Source organism: Petaurus breviceps, unplaced genomic scaffold (assembly GCF_028583685.1).
Source record: "Petaurus breviceps papuanus isolate PSGF00001 unplaced genomic scaffold, PetGlider_PUasm1.0 37, whole genome shotgun sequence".
In the NCBI taxonomy this organism is placed as follows: Eukaryota; Metazoa; Chordata; class Mammalia; order Diprotodontia; family Petauridae; genus Petaurus; species Petaurus breviceps.
The window spans coordinates 50,754,523-50,778,095 of record NW_027186296.1 but is presented as its reverse complement, the minus strand read 5'-3'; the positions used below and the strand labels follow the sequence as shown (position 1 = coordinate 50,778,095).

The window sequence follows — 23,573 nt, the reverse complement described above, 5'->3', positions numbered from 1 at the left end:
ACCACCTCAAATACCTATAAAATATGACTCTAAACTGACAAAGTGACAGAGAGAAACAAATCTCCCACTGAAGGCAGCCTGGCAGGCCAACATGAAGGGAGCAGTCCTGTGTGAGGCATGTGGTTTTGGCCCCAGGGAGACAGAGACAGCCAGAGTAGACTTCAGGAGATTGAATCATCTGCAACTGTGACAGTTTCCAGACTTTTCAACCCATAAACACCCAAAACAAAGTAAAACGTCAGTCAGGAACTCTGTTGGAAAGGAAGGGCACAGTCTGTCCCCTGCCATCAGGGCAAGATGTGGCAGAGGCATGGTGGCTGTAGCATCTGTCATGTGACTGCCACCTCAGGAGCTCCTGGCCTACAGATATTAGGGGGACCAAGTAACCATTCAGAGGGTAATTGTTCTTGCTCTGACCTGCTTGGATCTGGGTTGCTTTTTTGAGTGGTGGTGTGGGGTGAGAAATGCCAGTTTGACAGTGTGGTGTCTGTAGAGAGGGCACCCTCCTCAGACCTATGACAATATTTGTGAAAACTCCAGCAATTTGGGACAAAGCTCTTCTCTCTGAAAGCAGAGTTTTACTGTGGAAAAGTGCTCAAAAGTCAAGTAATTGACTGGCAATATGATCAAGCAGAGGAAGTACAAACAGACTATAGAATCCTTTTTGGAGGACAAAAAGGATCAAAGAATGGAATGGAAGGAAGACAACAAAGTCAGAACTCCTGCATCAAAAGCTTCCAAGGAAAATATGAACTGGTTACAGGCCATGGAGGAGCTCAAGAAGGATTTTGAAAATCAAGTAAGAGAAGTGGAAGAAAAACTGGGAAGAGAAATGAGAATGATGCAAAAAAATCATGACAAGAGAGTCAACAACCTGACTGAAGAAAATGATATCTTATAAAATAGACTGACTCAAATGGCAAAAGAAGCCCAAAAAGCCAATGAGGAGAAGAATGCCTTAAAAAGCCAAATTGCCCAGATGGGAAAGGAATTTTAGAAACTCACTGAAGAGAATAATTCCTTCAAAATTAGACTGGAGCAAAGGGAAGCTAATGACTTTTTTTTAAGCAATTGGGGTTAAGTAACTTGCTCAAGGTTACATGGCCAGGTGTTTCTGGGTGGGTGCTAAGTGTCTGAGCCCAGATTCGATCCCCAGGTCATACTGACACTGAGGCTGGTGCTCTTACTCACTGTGCTACCTGGCCGCCCCCAAAGCTAATGAATTTATGAGAAATCAAGGTACTATAAGACAGATCCAAACAAATGAAAAAATAGAAGGCAATGTGAAATATCTCATTGGAAAACAGATCCAAGAGAGACAATTTTAAAATTATTGGACTACCTGAAAGCCATGATAAAAAAAAAAGAGCCTAGAAATCATCCTTCAAGAAATTCTCAAGGAAAATTGCCCTGATATTTTAAAACTAGTAGGCAAAATAGAAATTGAAAAAATTCACCAATTGCCTCTTGAAAAAGATCCCTAAAAGAAAACTCCTGGGAATATCATAGCCAAATTCCAGAGTTCCCAGGTCAAGGAGAAAATATCACAAGCTGTCAGGAAGAAACAATTTGAGTATTGTGGAAGCAAAATCAGAATAACACAAGATCTAGCAGCTTCTACATTAAAGGACCTAAAGGCTTGGAATTTGATATTCTGGAGGTCAAAGGAGCTAGGATTAAAAAACAAGAATCACCTACCCAGAAAAACTGAGTATAATGTTGCAGGGGGAAAAATGGTCATTTAATGAAATATAGGACTTTCAAGCATTCTTAATGAAAAAAACAGAGCTGAATAGAAAATTTGACTTTCAAATAAAAGAATCAAGAGAAACATGAGAAGATAAACAGGAAAAAGAAATCGTAAGGAATTTATTAAAATTGAACTATTAACATTCCTACATGGCAAAATGATCGTTGTAACTCATAAGACTTTTCTCAGTATAAGGATAGTTGATGGGAATATGTATGTGTGTGTGTATATATATATGTACACATACATATATATGTTTACATATGAGGGCATATTGCATATAAATACATATGTGAGTGTGTGTATAGATGTGTACATGTATATGTAAACAGAGGTCAAAGGATCAGTTGAACAGGAAGGGATGATATCTAAAAAGTAAAATTAAGAGGTGAGAGAAGAATATAATAAGAGGAGATAGGGAGAGATAGAATAGGGAAAATTGCCTCATATAAAAGATGCAAGAGAAAACTGTTATAATGGAGGGGAAGAACAGGAAGCAAAATGAAATGGGTCAATGTTACTCTCATTGAATGTGGCTTAAAGAGGGAATACCATGCACACTAAATTGGGTATCTTACCCTACAAGAAAGGGGTGGGGAAGGGAATAAGAGGGTAGATGATAGAAGGGAGGGCAGATTGGGGGAGAGGGTAGTAGAAATACACACTTTTGAAAAGGGACAGGGTCAAAGTAGAAAATTGAATAAGTGGGGGGCGGGATTGGATGGAGGGAAATATAGTCATTCTTTCACAATATATCTACTCTGGAAATGTTTTGCGTAAATACACCTGTATAAACAAGATTGAATTGATTTTCCTTCCAGTGGGGGTGGGTGATGAAGCAAGAAAGGAAAGAATATGGAAATCAAAGTTTTAAAATTAAATGTTTAATATATATTTTCCCATCCAATTGTGAAATAAGATATACAAGCACTGAGGCATAGAAATCCATCTTGCCCTACTAGAAAGTCAGAGGGGGGATAGGGAAGAATATAAGAGAGGGCAGACTGGGAGAAGGGGTATTCAATAGAATCACTATTTTGGGGTGCGGGTAGGGGAAAGACGGGGAGAAAATTTGCAACTCAAAATCTTATGCAAATGAATGTTGAAAACTAAAAATAAAAAAAAGAAAAAGGAACTTTGAAAACTAATATGTTTAGTGTCAGAGTATTCTTCTAAGAGAGAGCATAGAAGGTATTTGATAGCCCTGTTCTTCTTAGTATAACAGGCTATATGATCTCTTTCACCAAAATATTTGAAACCTTAGCCTCTCCAGATAGAATAAAGTAGCTAGAAAGAAAAGTCAGCCAATTCATTATGGGACAGCTACCTCACATCTTGGCTTACTCAACACAACCAAATCTTCCAAGAATAGGAAGGAGTGAGTGCTAGCTTTGCTCATCCTGTTATTGATTAAGCTAAGATTTATTTAGCCCCTTGTCTCTCTAATAACTAAATTCCATTTAGCTTATTTAGTATGCCTCTGCTTTAAAGTTTAGAGCTGTGGAACATATTAGAATAAAAATCAGGAGGTGCTGGAGTACAGGATTATTATCCTCTTATTTTATAGAAAAAACTAAATTTGAAATATGTAATTCCATTAAGCTCAGCATTGATTAAATATCTACTCATACAGTCAGACCAAAGAAAATTAGCATGGGAAGGACAGCTAGACCATAACAAGTACCTATGGAGGAGGTCTAAGGTGGAGGTCATAGTTTGAGGGGGGGGGTGGGGTTTTGTTTTGATTTTGCTTTTTGGAGGGCAATTGGGATTAAGTGACTTGCCCAAGGTTCATACGGCTAGTTTTTGTGTTGTGTTTGAGGCTGGATTTGAACTCAGGTCCTCCTGACTCCAGGACTGGTGCTCTATTCACTGTGTCACCTAGCCACCTCAAGTTCATAGTTTTAAGGGTACTGAGGAACTGATCTTCAATGTATATGAAAGATAAGACAATGTAATGGAGAAATCACAGATCATGACCTAAATCTTATACCAAATCACAAATTATGAATAAATCATATACTGTAAGAATGATCAAGAAGATGTCAACAACTATACACCAATATACCCATCTTTCAACATTACAAAATTATTCTCATGAAATATGAGAGGACATGTATTGAGGATATTATTCACAAAATATGAAAAAGGAACAGGCTAACTTATATACACCATCTACCAGAGACTACATCTTTATAGTCATGCAATTTATTAAAACATATAGAGAAAATGAGATCCTATCATACTTCTTGTTTGTTGATTGTAAAAAGATGTGGCGACCAAAGTGTAGTCTTCCAGGCTTCTCTTCCAAAATTTGTCCCTTGCATGTGTTAAGGTCCTACAAGATTACTTGACAGATTCAAGCACAAAGATGATTTATTTTTGATAACTTTTTGGATTTTTGGTATGAAGTAAGCTACAAAACAGGAATAGATGCTCACTAAAGATGTATTATTGTCATACAGGATGACACAGAGTCTAAGAGAAAGAGGGATTCCCTATGAATATTAAATGCATCTATCTGGATGTTCTTATTTTCAGATCACATTTTCTGTGTCAAGACCTACTATGTTACAAAATATTCTAATTAATTACATAATTTATTCAAAGGTGTTCAGGAAGGGAAAGTCAAGTGTATGAAGAATTTTGTTGTCATTCAGTTGTGTCCAACTTCACTACCCCATTTGGAGTTTTCTTGACAAAGATATTGGAATTGTTTACCATGTCCTTCTCCAGGTAATTTTACAGATGAGGAAAGTGAAGCAAACAGGGTTAAATGACTTGCCCAGGGTCACACAGCTAGTGAGAATCTGAGGCCAGTGTTGAACTCAGGAAGATGAGACTTCTTGACTCCAGGTTTGACATGCTTGCTACTGTCCAAATTAAGTATACATATATAGCTTGGTCTATGAGTACATATATCTTGAAGAGATACTTCTGTTAGAATATGAGCTAAGCCTAGAAGTGAGTAGGAAAAAGAGTATAGGCTGTATTGCATTTAAGAAATTGTGCAATGTTTTCACTTAACTCCACATTGTTTTCTGACTGATATACCAAGGTCTACTTTTTTTAACCCCAACAATCTTCTGGTGATATTATCATATATAGATCTATAGCAGCAGTTAATTATAGAATCCCACAATTACTAAGGAAACAAAATAGCAAATCATGGGGGCTGCATGGTAGACATAAATAGGCTGCAGCATAGGGAGTAAGAATTATTATTCACATGAAACATCATAAAAGATATCATTAAAGGGCTGCATGGCTGGAAAAGAGGTAGTTTGGCTTTATAGTGAGAGTGAGATATAACAGATGGACCACCTGTGTACTGCATTCATATTCACATAATGCACAGAAATTTGGAATAACTCAACTTTCTGGGTGGACCCTTGTGATGGATTTATATAAGAATGTGGACAAGATTCTCACAGGATGAGATGGAATGCATTTGAACCACTGGAGGGAGTGGCCATAGTCTTGATTTGAGATTTATTAAAATATATGTATATTCATATAATGCCTACTATGATGCTGTAATTACCAAGAGGAAATGAGACAGAGTCCTTGCCATCAAAGAATTTGTGATTTAATATAGGGGATAAAACACATAAATGACTACAACATAAAATACAATTTGATAAGCATGAAAGACAAGAACAGACAAAGTATGATGAAGAATTTAAGAAGGAAGAGATCATTTCCCTGCAGAAGGAGTAAAGTGATTTTTTTATTCATTTGAGAGCCAAAGTGATCATTGACTTCAAACACCTCAACCAGTTATTCTCTAAATTATGAGATGCCATATTCACAAGTATTTTCCATAAAAAATACAAGACCATCTTTTACTGTCATTGCCTTTGGAGCAGTCAATGAAAGAGAAAAGAATAGTCATATTGGATATAGTGCTTCAGTTGGAGTTAGGAAGGCCTACGTTCAAATCCTTCCTTTGAAATTTATGAACCATATGATTGTAAGTTATTTAACTTCTCTGATTCTCAGTTTCTTCATCTTCAAAATGAGGATAACAATGGCACCTACTTCATAGGATTGTTGCGAGATTCAAAGGCGATAGCATATGTAAAGAGACATAGTATCAGCCATGATCACTTTTCATACTGGAAAATAGTAGTAGAGAGGGGAAGGAGGGAGGAGAGAAGGGAAGAGAGGAGGAAAGAATCAGAGAGGATATATTTCTTCATTCTATTTGACAAATTGATAAGTTTAATAAATGTTTTGTTAAAAATAGATTAGGTGAGGGGCGGCCAGGTAGCACAGCGAGTAAGAGCACCGGCTCCAGTGTTGAGAAGACCTGGAGATCGAATCCCGGGCTCAGACATTCAGCACCCACCCAGAAACACCTGGCCGTGTAACCTTGAGCAAGTTACTTAACCCCAATTGCTTAGGGGCGGCCAGGTGGCTCAGCGAGTAAGAGCACCGGCTCCAGTGTCGGGATGACCTGGATCAAATCCTGGCCTCGGATACTCAGCACCACACCCAGAAATAACTGGCCGTGTAACCTTGAGCAAGTTACTTAACCCAGATTGCTTTAAAAAAAAAAATAGATTAGGTGGGGCGGCCAGGTAACACAGCGAGTAAGAGCACCAGCTCCAGTGTCAGGATGACCTGGAGATCGAATCCCGGGCTCAGACACTCAGCACCACACCCAGAAATAACTGACCGTGTAACCTTGAGCAAGTTACTTAACCCCGATTGCTTAAAAAAAAAATTAGATTAGGTAAGAAATCATCAGTGTTTGGCCAAGGACCTACATTTACCTTTTCTATAATTTTTCAGCAATCATTAAGTATCTCCAATACTCATTTATACTTTTATTTGGACTCTTTTCTCCTGTCTCATCCCATTAAATTTCCCCATGTTGGATACTTGTTCAACATAATCAATGGACAGTCTTTCTGTCTGCTAATACACCATGACTGACTCAAATGAAAAAGCATTGATTGTGATCATATTACTGAGCACTGGTCAATGAGGGACCGATTTTGGGATTATGTGCAATAGGCTCTGCCTGCTGCTACTTTACCTGGAATTTGGTGAACCTGCTTCTGGAAGTTCATGATGACGATGATCCCCAGTTCATGTATAATATCTGTGACTATTTCCTGTCAACTTAGTTGAGTGGTGAAGAGAAGACTTTTCATCAGCAGCTGAGCCATAACTGAATGTGTAGGCATATAAAAGGCATTAACTAGCCAAATTCATCTCTCTTTACTCATGGTAATGGAAAAGGGCTAGCTGTGAGCCTCCAGGTGTGGAGAGAAACCTTAGGTCCTTTTCTCCCTACTTGTGCTTCCACGTAGCCCATAAACATGTGGCATCTGGGATTTTCCCCCTTCTATGTGTCTATTCATTTTCCTCTTAGGTGAATGAACATAGGAGATGGAGTAGGCTGAGCTACAGCTTTATGAGCTTTGAAAGGTTGAGTCACCTGAGGTCTAAATTGAGGTCGATAGTAGAATCTGCTAGCAGTACAGCATGGAGGGCACAGCACAGCTCTGAGAAGTTCCATGTGATCCAGCCCAGCTGTGTCCTGTAGCAAAAATCTAGTGATTATATCACACCAAGAAGTGAACTTGATGGGATTAATGTTTGTTAACAGTCATCTTAAGTTTGAGTCATTATCTCTAGGGACCAAAGAGGTAAGGAGAGAATGTGATCTTGATTTAGGAGGGATGTGTTTTTACTTCTGTCCTTTCTATATGCTAATTGCTTATCAATAGTATCAACTGTTTAAATGATAGTGGGAAGTAACGACATGGACAAGTAATACTGGGGTAGTAATGAGTCATGATTGATATGAGGAAAGTGTAAGACACCAGAATGGGGGCTTGAGTCAATATTGATATAATTCCTCTCTCTCTCTCTCAAGGGTAATGCTGCAACATTGATAGTGAGATTTAGCCAACCATGTTCTGGGGATCCATCCTTCTAGTGTGCATTTGCATTAGGAAGATAAGACCAGATTTTCACTGCAATTATATACTGGTAATCAATATTTCAATGTTTTATATGATTTAGGATTTCACTGGTGGGTACAGAGGTCACAGTCCAGCAACACAGATTACAACTCTTTCATATTTTAATAGATAGTTTCATACTTGTATGCATGTCTTCCTTCTGCTCCACCAGCCCTCTAGTAAATGCTTTTTCCTATGGTGAAGACAGATTGTCACTTTTTGCCTTTGTGTCACTCATGGTTCTTTGTACCTAAGATAATTAAAAAATGTTTGTTTAACTGAAGATCTCACTGCTTAGTAGCCCTAACCTCACCCTTTGAACCTGTTGTTGTCAACTCTGGTTTGCTGCAGTGATTATGGAACAAAGCTATTTCAATTATGTGACAAGGTAACTGCTGTCCATATAAAATTCTTTCAAATGACAATATCAGTGATTATTAGCCTAATGGAATAAAAGAATAACAAATTTAGTTTTATTCCAGAGTTCCATTTAGGATTCTCCACTTATAGTGAGTAGATAATGAATGGGGATTTTGAGTAATAAATGTAATTATGATGCACGAAAGACTCTCAACAATAATTTATGTTGTTTCATTTTTATCCTCAAATTTAAATAGCATTTCAATAACAAAGAGAAATTTCTAATGGAACAGCAAAAAGAATCTTTCTATGGATCAATAAGTGCATTTGGAAAAAATAAGAGTCAGTCTGAACTTGCTGCTTAAGACTCCATTTGTCTTCCAGGATTTTTATTTTCACATGACCCTAGGGCCAAAATACCACAAGAAAATCTATTTACATGGCCTAGCCTAAGGCACTGAGAATCTAAGAAAATCTGGTCTCATCTAATTTCTACCCTCAATTCTTCAGACTAAAGAGGTTGAGTTAGTTCTGATAGGATTCCAGAACACTAGGTTCTTGGCCAAATCTAACTTTCCACCCGTCTGAAGCTAACTGAACACCATTTTGGACAACATTATTTTATGTAATGAAATCCACCCAATAATTAATTTTAGAGCATTCTTTTCTATACAGACAAACACCAGCCCTGCTTTTGTAACCCTCATTGTTACAGTAATGTAACCCTAGAGGCAGAGAAAGGGCTAAAATACAGCTGTATTCTCCATCACAATGATAATGTCCAGCCAATTGCCGCTATGACTCACTGTTAAAAATGCAGGTGGGAATCAAAGACCCTCTGCTCACTTCCTGAATTGTTTTTGGTTGAGTTTTTTTGTTTGTTTTTATTAACTGTCACCAATATTATGGCTAATTCCTAACTGATCTGGTGATGAGGATTTGAAACTTCTGTCACTGGCAAACATATAAAGGCTATTTGAACCATTCTTCTGAATCAATCAAGACTAAAAAACATTAGATTTTTCCAGACAACTGCAGTAAGCACCATCTTCCTTCCTCTGGCATCTTCTGAGTTTACTGCAGGCTAATACATAAAACTTGGAGTCAATGATAGGACTCGAAAGGAAACCACTGTAATTGCCCAGTCATTACTGACTAATGAAAAGTTATTCATTTATTGCAATAATGCAATTTGAAAGGGTCAACATATGACACAGCTCTGTGCATCATCTTGTTTTTATCCTACCTTTATAAATAACCATTAAGAGGAGGGGAACATACAAAAGAAAATTCTGCTTTTGTTTATAAAGAGGATAGGAGGATAAAGTGCCAGAAAATGTAAGTCCATTACTGAAGAAGAATGTACAAAAATGGAATGTCAGTAACATGTCACACAGGACGGTAGGAAACTAGTGTCTGAACTCACTGCATTTGGTAATAATTCTCTCCAAAATCTCTCTTAAAATCCTACATTGTTTGGTGATTATTTCCACCAGGAATTTTTTTCTTGTTGTTAGTTATAGGTACTGGACACATCATATGTTCTCAGCTCAATATATACAGTAAAGGGAATTTGGTCCTGTTAGTTTATGAACTGCTGGAAAGAATTCTCTGTAGTGCAAATGCTAAACAAAAGGGGAAAAAAGTAAGACTAAATGTATTTAAATTTTGTAGGACTGAAATAACACTGTGCAAACCCCATCAATATCCATGGAATATTTTTTATCCAGGGACTCAAATCATTCCAAATTATATATCAGAATTTCTTCACCCACCTCCCTAGTGAAACACAAGGACCACTGAACACAGCAGAGTAACACCAATCACTGTTTGGAATAGAAAGCAAAGAATGCTGGATCCAACTGGAGCTAGAGGAAAGAGGGAAATTTGAAATCTAGAACCTAATGAATCAAATTTGAATTTGGCTAGAATACCAGTGCTAAACTTTTCTATGATTGTGAAAAAGTTAACTGGGGCTATTAATAAATGACTGAAACATAGACATCCTTTGTCCAATAAATGGAAGAAATTTACCCATCATTTAGATTTTAAATTTCCTAAGTCAGGCTAAAATAAAAGAATTTCCCATAATATTTCAAAAATATTATAGAATATCCAGAAATTCCTTTTGTAATCTTTTCTTTACATGGAGATGATAGTATAATATACAGTATAATATACCAACTGGAGTATCAGATCAAAACATTTTTTTAAATGTTCTGCTAGTTTATTGTCTACTAGAATGGGGTTACCTGGGTTACCTGCATGTTCAAATCTGTCTCCCATTTGTACTGGGTTTACTCCAGCACTGTATTAGACTTCTCATTTTTAATACATATTACAGGCAAATATTTCCATACTTCACACATCTGGATAATTGCTTTCTTGACTTCCTGTTCTGGGGCTTGAGACATTTTCTTTTAGTTTGAACTACCTTGACTCTAGTTTGTGAAAACTTTAGGGAAAAAAATCTCCCATTATAGCTTTCTTCCCCATTTTCCATACTTTCCCTCCCTTTCCCCCAATCCCATACATATCCACATGCCCTCCCATTTCCCCAAAATAAACCACACTATCCAGGGATGCAATTCAGTTCATGTCTTGAAGCAGAACAAAAGACAAGTATTTCCCCAGGCATGCAATCAATTTTATAACCTTTCCTAGCTTCTAATTTTTTTTTAAATACGTAGTTGTACAATGTTATATTCTGGCTGAAAACATCCACAGTTACTTTCTGCAGGTGTTTGGTAAATGAAACTTCAAATGTTACCATTCTTGTAGAAACCGCATCATTTGGAGATTAGGTTTAACTACAGAAAGTGTATGCTGACATTTGTTCAGTAGTACATACATAGGACTGTACAAACTTTTCTATGTGTGAGCTATTAACCTCTGTCTCATTCCTTAATAAATCACTCACTGACAATCATCTGGGATATCACCAATCCTCACTGACCTCGTATTATCAGTTGTAGCCTTTTTCCTTCTTAAAAGGACAAGTATCTGTATTGCTGGAAATTCTACTTTAAAATTTAATAGGATCTTGCAAAACTTCCAAGGTGCATGTCATTCTGTTGATGGCCTTTAAATTGTCTATCTCATAAGTATAGATTCACTTATCTTGTTTCAAAATCTCTCCTATCCTCTTTGTTTTCTCTTAAATATGTCCATCCTCTCCCGAAGGGCAAAGTTTTAAGTATGTGATTATAAATATTTATATTCTTTGGCATTTTTCTTTCAGCTAAATCTGCTACTGAGGTTCAGTCATATTAAAATATGGATTTCCATTTTTGATTCATCTGGTCACTCAGTCAATGAGTCAACAACCATTTATTAAGTGCTTACCATGTGCTGTATAAGAGCAAGGGACACGAAGACAAAAACATTACTCCTGCCCTCAAAGTGTATATGTTTGAATTTGAAAAAGTCAACATGTAAATAACCATAAGTTCAAGATTATCTATAGAGCAGATGAAGATACTCAGAAAAGAGAAGGCATTATCACTTTCAGTGGGACATGAGACTGTTAAGGCCTCCTTAAGATGGTGGGGTCTGAACTAGGTCTTGAAGGGAGCCAAAGAAATTAAGAGAGATGCAAGGGGGCAGAATATTGAAGGCATGGGGGACAGATAGCTCAAAGGCATGAACCTAAGTTCCCAAAGTATGTGATACCACCCCCTGGGGGGAGTTGGAACAGTGGAGGAGAGAGGGCCCTAAGAGTCTCAGATGCAACTTGGCAAGGGGGGGGGAATGTTGAATAAAAATAAGGGGATGGTGGAAACATAAAGAAGAGAAGAGAATTTTGAAAAACCTTTCATATATGTTTCATCTATTATGTAACAGAGTTAAAGTCATAGTGGTTACATTATTTTTCCAAGTAAACACACAAAATGCAAGTTATAAACCCATCAGTGGTGGATTTTTTCAGACCACCTCACAGAGAAGGTGTTGACTTGTATTAATAGAGAAAGTTTCCTCATCTAAAAGTCCTCTATATCCATGAAACCATAAATCTGGTCTCCTATCCCTACATATGTATAGAACACAGCTTTTTAAGATTATCATGTTTGATTGTTCTCCCTACCTAAAATAAATATAAACAGAACATGTGTTTTAAAGTGAACATTTACCATGGGCACTCATTTCACTAATAAGAGAATAATAGCTATAGTTATTAATAAATTGAGGAGTATCCACAAATTTATAAGTACAGTTATCCATCCCACATTGGAGGGATTAGGGGTGTGGTACCCCCTTGATCTGGAAAATTTTTGACCCTCCCTTCATACCAGAGAAGAAGTCTGAATTATTATGACATTAAAATATAAAATATGTTGCTATTATTTAATTGTATACATTTATTTTATGAATTTCTGAGTTTCTAAACTTGTTCTCTGTTGTCTGCTGACATTCATGGGTTATCTGTGCTTCTGCAAAACTCCCCCCAAATTCCCCTTTAATTTCTTATGCCAACCCATGATATATGGAAAACAATGTGGGGAAAGTTGTTATGGGGAAGGGATAACTGTAGTATCAGGAGTGGTCTTAGGGGGCCACATAGGGCTAAGAATTTCAGACTGAATATGTATGGAGAGTCAGAAAGCTGTTTCAAATATTATATCCTGTTTTCTTTTGGTTTTATTTTTATAGACAATGAACAACTGTGTACTAAGAACAAATTAGTCTCTGTGTCAGAGGAATAGGTGAAATTACTGCAAGAAAGCCCCTCTATTATCAGTGAGGATGAACTAGAGTGGAAAGAGTAATGGAAAAGTAATTTGCAGCCTTGGGCTCAAATCCCAGTTTCACAACTAACAGTGTGAACCTAAGAAAATTAGTTAATTCAGCTCTAGATCTTGTGATACTAATAAAGAATCCCAACATGTGTCAAGCAAATGGAGGGTGTATGGATGTTATATATAGGAGAAAAGAAAGAACACATGAATTAATGAACAGTTAGAAGTATAGTTAGCATGAGACTTTTTTCCCTATAAGGTGTATGTGTACCTTCTAAGGAAGAAGCAGCTTCCTATGCTCCTAGGGATAATAAGGACTATGTATAAGTGCCACCAGGAAAAAAATCACCCATTACTGGCTAAAGAAATAAAATATATGTGGTGGTAATTAGTGAATCCATACTTAGGAACGCTTACATCAATATCAACTGGGGAAGTGTTCCTGCAGAATGTCTCTGGAACATGACAGACAGCTTCCAAATACTTGTCAAACTCAAACTACCATCTCTTTGTGATTCATATGGGAATCATTCCTTTAGAAGAAACTCAGACATCCATAAAGTATGCAGTGCCATTTTATTTGCTGTAAATACCTTTAAGTTTGAATTCTGGTTCCACTACTTACTCAAGTGACTCTAGATAAGTCACTGTATCTTTCGACGTCTCAGTTTCCTCATATGTAAAATGAAGGTGTTGAACTAGATGTCCTCTACCATCTCTTCTAGCTCTAGGTCCTATGTCCTATGCTTTAGACACATTAATTATTGATTCACTTACTTCTCTCTTAGTGGAGATTCTAAATTCTGCATGAATGGTAACTAATTCCTTGCTGTGCATTGAAGACATCATTTATATTTCTCAAGCGAAGAAAGAACAAATTGTCTTTCACATGTTGGCAAAACAACAACTCTATCACTATGTGCTTGATGCAAATAAAAATTTCATCTCTTCCACATTTCTCTCCTTTTTTGATAAATGATTTATAGTAAATTTAATATTAAAACAATTATGACCAATGAAATTTACTTTGAAATTATATAGACGGATTTAACACATTAAATGTCATGGCTTTTCAGACTTTCTTGGTTACCGCCAGAATCCTTCCTCTTCATTAATCACCTTCCACGATTACACTGCAGATTCAGTTCTTCTGGGATTTTTTTCACTTTGCAATATTTCATAAAGTTTTTCCATATTTGTTTATATTCCTTATGTTTGTTTATCTTAATTGCATTGATGTTCTATATACATGAATATGACAGAATATATTTAACTGTTCCCCAATTGCTGGACTTCTTGACAATTTCCTTTTTCACCTTATTAAAAATAATGTTGCTATAAACATTTTGGAATAGATAGTCCTTTTAAAAAAATCACAATACTTTGAGGTTATATCCCAAACAATTGAATAAGTGGGTCAAAATAGAGACTGTATAATCTAAATAACCATAAATAAGTCCCCGAATTTTCCTGAGCTTCAGTTTCCTCATCTGTAAAATAAGTGGGATTGGACTAAATAGACTGGGGGGTCTCTTTCAGATCTCTCATATATCTTTCTAAAAAGCTACTCATTTTTAATTTCATTCAGAAACAAATAGATGGAGGAGAGGATTCTGGGAAGATGGTGGAATAGGTCAGAAAATTTCCAGTTCTTCAAATTTCACACACACACACACACACACACACACACACACACACATACACACACACACACACACACCCCATCACCTCTGAGCAGCAGAAATAAACACAGGGGCAAAGCAGTTGTCCTTCTGAGACAAAGTGAGAAGACCCCAGGAAAGACCCAGCCTTTAGGGGCAGTGGTTCTGAAGTGCAAACACCCCCAAGGCCAACACTGAGGAGTCAACAAACGAGCCCTGGGGGCAGCTGGTTGAGAGATAACATCAGGTTTAGAAACTTTCTTTTGGCAGACTTTATGGGGGTCTGACAGCTGCACAGAAGACTGAAGGACCTTAAACTGTCACAAAGTACAGCTGTGCTGACCAGACCTGTCCTAGGTTGTGGCTGCAGGAAGGAGCTAGCACCCATCTGTTGAATGCAGTAACCCCTATTGACTATGGGCACTTGTAGGACAGCAGAGTCCCTGGTTTCAGTTCCAGGGCAGAGAGGACAGCTATAGTTTCCAGCCATCTAAGGACCACAGAGAGCAAGATCATTTGTGAGGTAATGTGGCTGAGGGCCCTTGCTATTACTTAGGAGTAGAAAGGGGAACCCAAGGTTGGGACCCAAGACAGACCTCATAAAATAACAGTAAGAAGGACCTGAGACTTGGGCCTGAGACATCATCCCCCATAGCTCAGGACTATAACTTGATCAAAATAATAACTGGTAAAAAACAAAATATAACAAAACAAAACAAAAACCAAATGATCAAGCAAATGAGAAAGAACCTAACCATAGATAGTTACTGTGGAGATGGAGAAGATCTGGGTTCATATGAAGAGGAAGATAATGGAGCTAAAAAAAGCCATTCCTTTTTCAAGAAGAAATGTCAAATGATCTGCAGCACAAAAAGAGTTCTTGGAAGAACTCAAAAGGGACTTTAAAAATTAAAGAGATTGAGGAAAAATTAGGAAAAAAAAGAGCAATCCAAGATATTATGAAAACAAAGTGAAACAACTTGAAATAGAGAATCAAAAACTTAAGGAAGAAAATAATTCCTTAAAAACTAGAATTGAACAAGGGGAAGCTAATAACATTCTAAGATACTAAGAAATCATGAAACAAAATCAAAAGAATGAAAAAACAGAATAGAAAATAAAACAAGAAAAGCAACTGATCTGGAAAACAGATCAAGGAGGAAAAAAATATAAGAACAGTTGGACTACCTGAAAATTATTATTAAAAAAAAGAACCTTGGGGTGGCCAGGTAGCACAGTGAGTAAGAGCACCGGCTCCAGTGTTGAGAAGACCTGGAGATCGAATCCCGGGCTCAGACACTTAGCACCCACCCAGAAACACCTGGCCTTGTAACCTTGAGCAAGTTACTTAACCCCAATTGCTTAGGGGCAGCCAGGTGGCTCAGCGAGTAAGAGCACCGGCTCCAGTGTCGGGATGACCTGGATCAAATCCGGGCTCAGATACTCAGCACCACACCCAGAAATAATAACTGGCTGTGTAACCTTGAGCAAGTTACTTAACCCCGATTGCTTTAAAAAAAAAAAAAAGAACCTTGACACAGTATTACAGGAAATTATCAAGAAAAATTGCACTGAAGCTCTAGAACAAGAAGGCAAAAGAAATTGAAAAAAATCCAATGATCACCACATGAAAGAGATCCCAGGAGGAAAATTTGCAGGAATATCATAGCCAAGTTTCAAAGTTCCCAGGTTAAGGAGACAATATTGGAAGTAATAAGAAACAATTTAAATATCATGGAACTACAATAAGGATTATGCAAGACCTAGCAATTACTACTTTGAAGGAAGGGTAACTTACCCAGCAAAGTTAAATATAAACCTGAATGAAAAAAAAATGGACATGTAACAAACTTAAATATTTTCAGGTTTTTGTGAGAAAAACAGGAGAATTAAAGGGAAAATTGGACAAATACAGGAGAAATATAAAGTAAACATTAAAGGGAACTCAGTAGGGTCAAATTATTTACTTCATATATGTGAAAATATTAGCAGTACTCTCGTGATTGTAAGTAAGGAGAAAGAAACAATTTAAATATCAAGAAGTTAAAATAAGGATAAATAAATAAAATAAGCAGTTACTACATTAAAGGACTGTAGGTCTTTCAAACTGGGTAGTTTGAAAGGCTTGGGCTGAGCTGATGGGATGATTCTAAAACATAAAACTGTGAGATCACATACGAATGAGACATAAAAGGAAAAATGAATGCAGAAAAAGCTAGTAAAAGGGGGTAGTGCTGTAACCTTACTTTCATTGGGAATGGGTTAAAGAGTGAACTAAATAGATAGAAAGAAAGACAGATACAGATGTATGTATATATATATAAAAATTTTCTAAATTCAGAAAGAAATAAGAGGGCAAGGGATAGGGTGGGGGGAGAAGATAAGGGAGGGACTTTTAGAGTGTTGGGTAGGTTAAAGAACAGGAGGGCAAGGTAGTGGGTAGAAGTAAAGAAGAGGAGTGAGGAGAAATAGAATAAGAAGGATAGCGAGGAAAAATAGGAAGGAAGAAAATATGCAACAAGTAATTGCAGGTCAGGTAGGTGACACAGTGGATAGAACACCAGGTTCTGGAGTCAGGAGGAACTGAATTGAAGTCTGGATTCAGACACTTGACACTTACTAGCTCTGTGACCTTGGGCAAGTCACTTAACCCTTGATTACCTTGAAAAAACAAAACAATTGTAGCTTAGAATGTGAATGGGACAAATTTATCTGCAAAACAGAAATAGATAGGAGATTAAAAATGTGAATTCAACAATATGTTGCTTTCAGGAAGCATTATAAAAATGAGAGATACATTATAAAGATAAAATAAAGGGTAAGAATAGAATTAATTGTGTAAAGAAAGCAGGGATAGTAATCATGATCTCAAAGTTAAAGTTAAAATAGATTTAATCAAAAGTGTAAAATAGAGAAACTACACTATGTGACAGCAATATTTTAGACCATTTAAAACACTTAGACAGTATAAAATACTAGAGTGTACACCTGCTGAAACAGACACAGGGATCATATGAACATTAATATAAAATATTTTTATAAATTGTATATAATTTTATAAAGTCAGATCTAAATAACTGAAGTTATATTTATTGTTCATGAGTAGGTAAAGCTATATATAATTTTTAAATGTCAATTTTACCTATTTATTCAATGTCATTCCAATTAAATTACTAAAAAAATATTTTACTGAGTTAGAAAAAATAATAAAGTTCATTTTGAAGAGCAAAAAGTCAGGAACTTCAAAGAAACTAGGAAGTAGATGCAGCAGTAGCAGACCTTAAACTATATTATAAGGGAGAGCATTACTGAAGTATAAAAAAGATAATTTTGATTATTTTAAATTAAATTTTTCTTGTATAAATAAAATTATGTAGTCAAGAATAGCAGAAATTCAGAAAATTGGAGGGAAAACCTTCATAGACAATCTCTCAGATAGGATGTGACTGGTTTGGAATATTGCTGTGGTGTAGGAAATGATGAGCTGGTTAATTTAGAAAAATATAGAAAGATTTCAACCTATGAAGGAAGATACTGTCTCCCCTCAGAGAAACAGATGACAGGTGGCAGTAAGCATAGTATGATCTTACATACATGTATATGAGTGCATGTGTATATATGTTTGTAGATATCTCTATATATGTGTGTACACATACTATATATACATATATATACACACATATACATACATATATATATAATCTCCCACTTAATTGTAGCCTTCTTTAGGGTGGGGTGGGGGAGATTGGGAAAAAAAATGGAAAAAGCAGAGAACAGAAGAAAACCAACAAGGAAGCAAAGAAAAGCTGGGCAGCTTTGAAAATAATATGTAGAATTTATTATGTAGGTTTTCTTGAAAAGGAAATTTGTCGTTTTATATTGAATCCTCTTCTATGTTCTGCTGCATAAAAGGCAATTTCTTTTCTCACTTTGTATTTAACTATAAAATAAAAAAAATAAACAGTCGTACCTGCTTTTTGTTATCTTTAGAAGAAAAAAAAATTACAGTGTCATCTACAAGATTATCTATTCTTATTTTTTACCCCCAAACCTGGAGATCATTTGTTGCTTCTCACATTTTACAATTTTAATTTTAATCAGTCACAGTCAATAACTTTGTATTGCAAAAAAAAAATGGAAATAATAAATCTTAGCTCTATCAATCCTTTCAATACCACAACTTTCTAGTGGTACTAGAAAAAAAAAGCCAATGACAAAAGAAGCTTACTAGGACAATGACTCCGGGTTTTTCAGGGATTATTTTTATGCTAAAAGATTTCTAGTTTTAAATATGGCTTTTGGTGCTGATTAAAAACACAGTTGGCCATGTTAGACTGTCCTCATTATACTTTTCTTTTGCTCAACTGGATAAGTAAGCCACATGATCACCCATACTTAAAAATCTTTAAGTACAGAATTAAAATAAATTATACAAGTTGGTCCATTGACTATCAGCTATCTCTAGGGTGATGGTTTTCTCTGCTCTGATAAAGCTTGCAAAAGTTAGTTAGACTTGCTCAATTTAAGTCTACGAACTCCTGATCAAAGAGGCCTACCTGGCCAAAATCTAACTAGTGAGTCAAATTAGTGTTTCATTTTTTATCATTAAAACCAGAAATTCACTGGAGAGCTCTAATTAGAATAATAGGTTTAAAGAGAATGTAGGCAATTGATAATGATATTTTATCCCATTTAGAGTATGGTAACTTTTTCAAAGGAATTAATCAGAAAAGAGGGACTAGGTTATGTATTTTTCTCAACCATTAGTTTACAAAATGCAAATGACAGTATGTGAAAGGTATCAGTGAATATGTTGGTCTTCTCTTTCTCTCTCTTTTTTTTTCTTTCTCATTTAATGTGGTCATGATCCTTAAAGATTCAGAAGACACTAACTGAAATCCATTTGAATGACACTGCTTTATTTTTATTGTCCTAGCACTCTGAGTAGAAGGAAATACTATGTAAGCCATACAGCAGATGCCTAATGCTGTCTCAACATAAAAAGAGTACACTCTGATAAAGAAAGTATCCTTTTGCTAATGTTAATCCATTTATAAGGTAGTTCCCCCTCTCTTCTGCTGAAGTGAAAGGAAGAGGTCAGAAAGAGTCAGAAGTTGTCCACACCAATTGTTCCCAAATCTATTTGTTCCTGAACTATTTTGACAAGGAAAAAAAAAAAGACGACACCCCCAATCAATAGCTACTCCATCTTGCTTCTATTTCTATTTTTCATATTAAAAGCAAGATGAAACAAAACTTATCTGGATGAAGAAATCCATTCTATTTCTAATTAGAGATCAATGATACAGTATTTTTTGCTATTATTTATAGGCATTCATGTGAGAAACAAAAAATATTGTATGAATTATATATTGTCGTGTTACACACACGAAAAAACTAGACAATGGACCACCTGGAGGATCTAAGTGTTCAACAGTAGTCTCTAAATCCTATTTTGAGGAAGAATGATTTTTATATTCCTTAATACTATTGAGATGTGCTCACTAGAGAAAATAATTGTTATGGAATTCAATTACCTATTAAGAAATGTCAGTAGTGGAGGAGATCTATCTGGAGAAAAGATTCATCAAGGTCCATCCTGTTTTGGATGGTGAATTCACTTTTAAGTTTCATACATGTACAGCAGGGTACCATTTCATTTAAATAATAAAATGACTCAATTTCCTTTATTTGGTTTGATTAGATTATGTGTGATATAATCGGAATATTCCTACAGATGAAGAGTTTATTGTTTTACTCTTAAAGGTGGGACCTTAAACATCCTTTTCTTACTAAATCAAATAATTCTGAGGCAACAGATTTTCTTAAGAGTGCTTTAATCATACAAAGTAAGATAAGGTTTAAAAACCCAGAAGACTTATGGGACTTAATAAAAAAGTATTTGTTATTGTACATAATTGAGGACAATAGGTTTATAAACAGTGGGCTACAGTCTTCTGAGATTTTAGTTAAAGAGTAACATCAAAATGTGACTGAAATTAACCATTCTTATCTTCAGATATCCTGTGCTAACTGTACATATATTTTCTCCAAAAGACTAAAATGGGTAATGGGAGAAATTGTCATACTTCTATTTTTAAAGTAAAAAGAAAAGTTTTATGTTCAGTGTGTTTATGTGCATATATATACACACACATATATATATATATATATATTACATGAAGCTATGAAACATAGAAATTCAGAATATCACTTCTTAATAATCCAATTTTAATTGCCAAAAATTGTCAAATTAGGTGAAATTTCAAAGAATTTAGATATGACAGATTTGGTCCAAAACTTTTTAGACATTGTATTCACAAATGTGAGAAACTACCCAGAATTTCTTCAGTTCTCAGAATTGGAAATCAGTATTATTAATGGTAGCTGGCACATTAAACAATAAGCATGATTTTTCTGAAAGAATGAGAAGGTATGTAGTTGAGACAACAAACATTTATGAAGTCATGTGTCAAGCATTATGCTAAGCACTGGGAATACAAAAGTAATCAAAAGTAAGACAGTTCCTGCTTTCAATGGAGATTACATTCTAATGGGGGAAATAACACATAAAAAGAAGCTTAAAAGTTGTAGGGAGGTACGAAAGAGAAAGAAGTCTGAAAGTCAATAGCCATGGGTTAGATGAATGAAAAAAGACAATGAGTGATTTGCACAGGGAGAAGGCTTACCTATGTTGATCAATGAAGGATCCATCCAAGGATCAAAGTAAGCATACAAGCTAAATGTCACTGATATAGAAAATATTGCCCAGGTAAAATAACACTAATTATGGTCACTTGTTCACCCTGTTGCTAAAGGAACTGAACTCACAAGGCACAGTGCCCATTTTTTTTTTTTTTAAAGCAATCAGGGTTAAGTAACTTGCTCAAGGTTACACGGCCAGGTGTTTCTGGGTGGGTGCTAAGTGTCTGAGCCCAGGATTCAATCTCCAGATCATCCCAACATTGGAGCCGGTGCTCTTACTCGCTGTGCTACCTGGCCACCCCAATGCCCATCTTAATTTAAAGAAATGCATACAATATCATAAAATGGCATCTATAACTTATCTGCTGTTTGCACTGTTTAATAACTACAGATATATCTTTTACCAAAACCCTCCTTTTTAAGTAGAAGTAATAAAAATGGAATAAATAAATTTGAAGATAAAATGAATATCTTTTCTCATATATATATATGTACATGTATATATATATATATGTATATATATATATCTCTTTCCCATGGCAGAAAACTGGGCTTCCAAATTAAGGACCCAAGTGCCTTAATATGTGAGTTACTTGGGACTTTGCCTTGAAATATTAATTTTTCTATGAACCGTATTTCCATTTCACTAAACTCTTTCCATTCTAGGAAAAACATTTCTAAATATAGTATAAATTATCAAGCACTCAAAACATAATTGTTTCTTTCATGATAATTGTGTAGATTCTCTCACTTATATAATTAATGGACATAAAGCAGATAACTACTTCAGGAATAAACAAAACTTTTCAAATTACTTTTTAAAAGAAACCTTGTTTCTTGTCATGCAAGAAATATTAACACTGTGTAAATCACTTAATTTTTCTGATCCATAATTTCATTACCAGTAAAATTAAGAGATTGGACTCTGCTATAAGGTCACTTTGAATGAGAACATTCTGTGAGTCTATGAACTAAAAGGAAAGGATTTCATTGGGTCCTGGGAGGTGGTAAATAAGTATTTCGTTAAATCCAGGACATTCTCTTAAAAGCTAGAATTTAGAGTCTACAATCAGAAATTTGGATTTTATTAGAAACAATCTGGAAAAGAAAACTAATGTTAGAAGTAGAAAGAATTGTTCCATTAATTGAAACGTGGAGTAAATTGTAGTAATCATTCATTTATATGGCAAAAAATTATTTCATTCTATAAGATGGTGTCCAAGTAAGACAACCCAAATAAATACCTATTCTGTTTTGCTTCTTGGCTTTAAAAACAAACAAAAGTCCATGAATTCAAGATCTTCAACCATGAGGATAATACTATTCACCAACCAGAGCTTCTCACTTGTTTATAAATTGTTGACACAGTCTTTCTTTTGGGAGAGGTACACATCAAATTCATTCTCAAAATTGATCCCATGTGAAAAAGAGCTTTAGAATAACATTATTTTAAAATGCAAATTTGGTTTTAAGAACTTATATCAAAGTGAATAAATTATACCTACAAAAGCATTTTAAGAGGCAGAATTAAGAGTGTAATGCTTACTTGTGGCCCAGTTCATGAGCAATTGTAAACGCCAGATTGAGACCATTATCTTCTGCAAGTACACATTTCCTCTTAGCACTGCATACTCCTCCCAAATAAGCAATTCCTATAGGGGAAAAAAAAAACATGGAAAACACATGTACTTCAGAGTTTGCGAATTATTTCCTCCCGTAATTGCAGTGAAAATTGTCTAAGAGTCAATAAAGTCAACAATTGTAAATGTGTTTAAGGTTAAGAAAAAACTGAAAAATGTATAAATATATAGTTGAATTATGATAAAACAAAGACCAATGGGTCAATATATGTTTGGTTTTGAAATTTATACCTGTGTCAATGCTGCAAAATGGAACATTTACCTACTGATTTTTAGGGTTTAAGACCACAGATGATGATGAATGAAAACCATAGAAGTATCTTCCGAAAAGACAGTAAGAGGAAGAAAGAGGGAGGAGAATGCCTAGGAATTTAATTAAACTCAAAATATGATAGTTGGAAAAAAGAAATTCTACTGCTTCAAATGTTTGAAAGGTTATTATGAAGAAGAGGAATTAGGTTTGCTCTGCTTCGACCCAAGATGATAGAAGTAGGACTAATGAGCAGAAGTTGAAAAGAAGCAAATTTAAACTTGATGTAAGGAAAAATTCCCTAACAGTTAGAACTTTCCCAAAGCAATAGATGGAAAGAATCAGTATAACTCATTTTAGGAAGAGTAAAAGGTCAAAAGGAAAAGACAGGTTAATTGACTTATTGAGAGTTACAAAGTACATCAGTGATAGAACTCTGGGCTCTATGGTCAAAATTGTCTCCTTGATCTCCCCATCACTGATTCAACTTTAT

General features: G+C 35.5%; 1 protein-coding gene across 2 annotated transcripts in view; it reads right to left on the bottom strand.

The window, feature by feature from the left end:
* Positions 1 to 23,573, bottom strand: part of ADAMTS17 (ADAM metallopeptidase with thrombospondin type 1 motif 17) — a 523,726-nt gene that overhangs the window by 287,515 nt on the left and 212,638 nt on the right. For both annotated transcript variants that reach the window (XM_069098470.1, XM_069098471.1), the window contains one exon: positions 22,737 to 22,842. In XM_069098470.1, the coding sequence (XP_068954571.1) occupies positions 22,737 to 22,842 (106 nt within the window). The remainder of the gene's footprint in view (positions 1 to 22,736; positions 22,843 to 23,573) is intronic.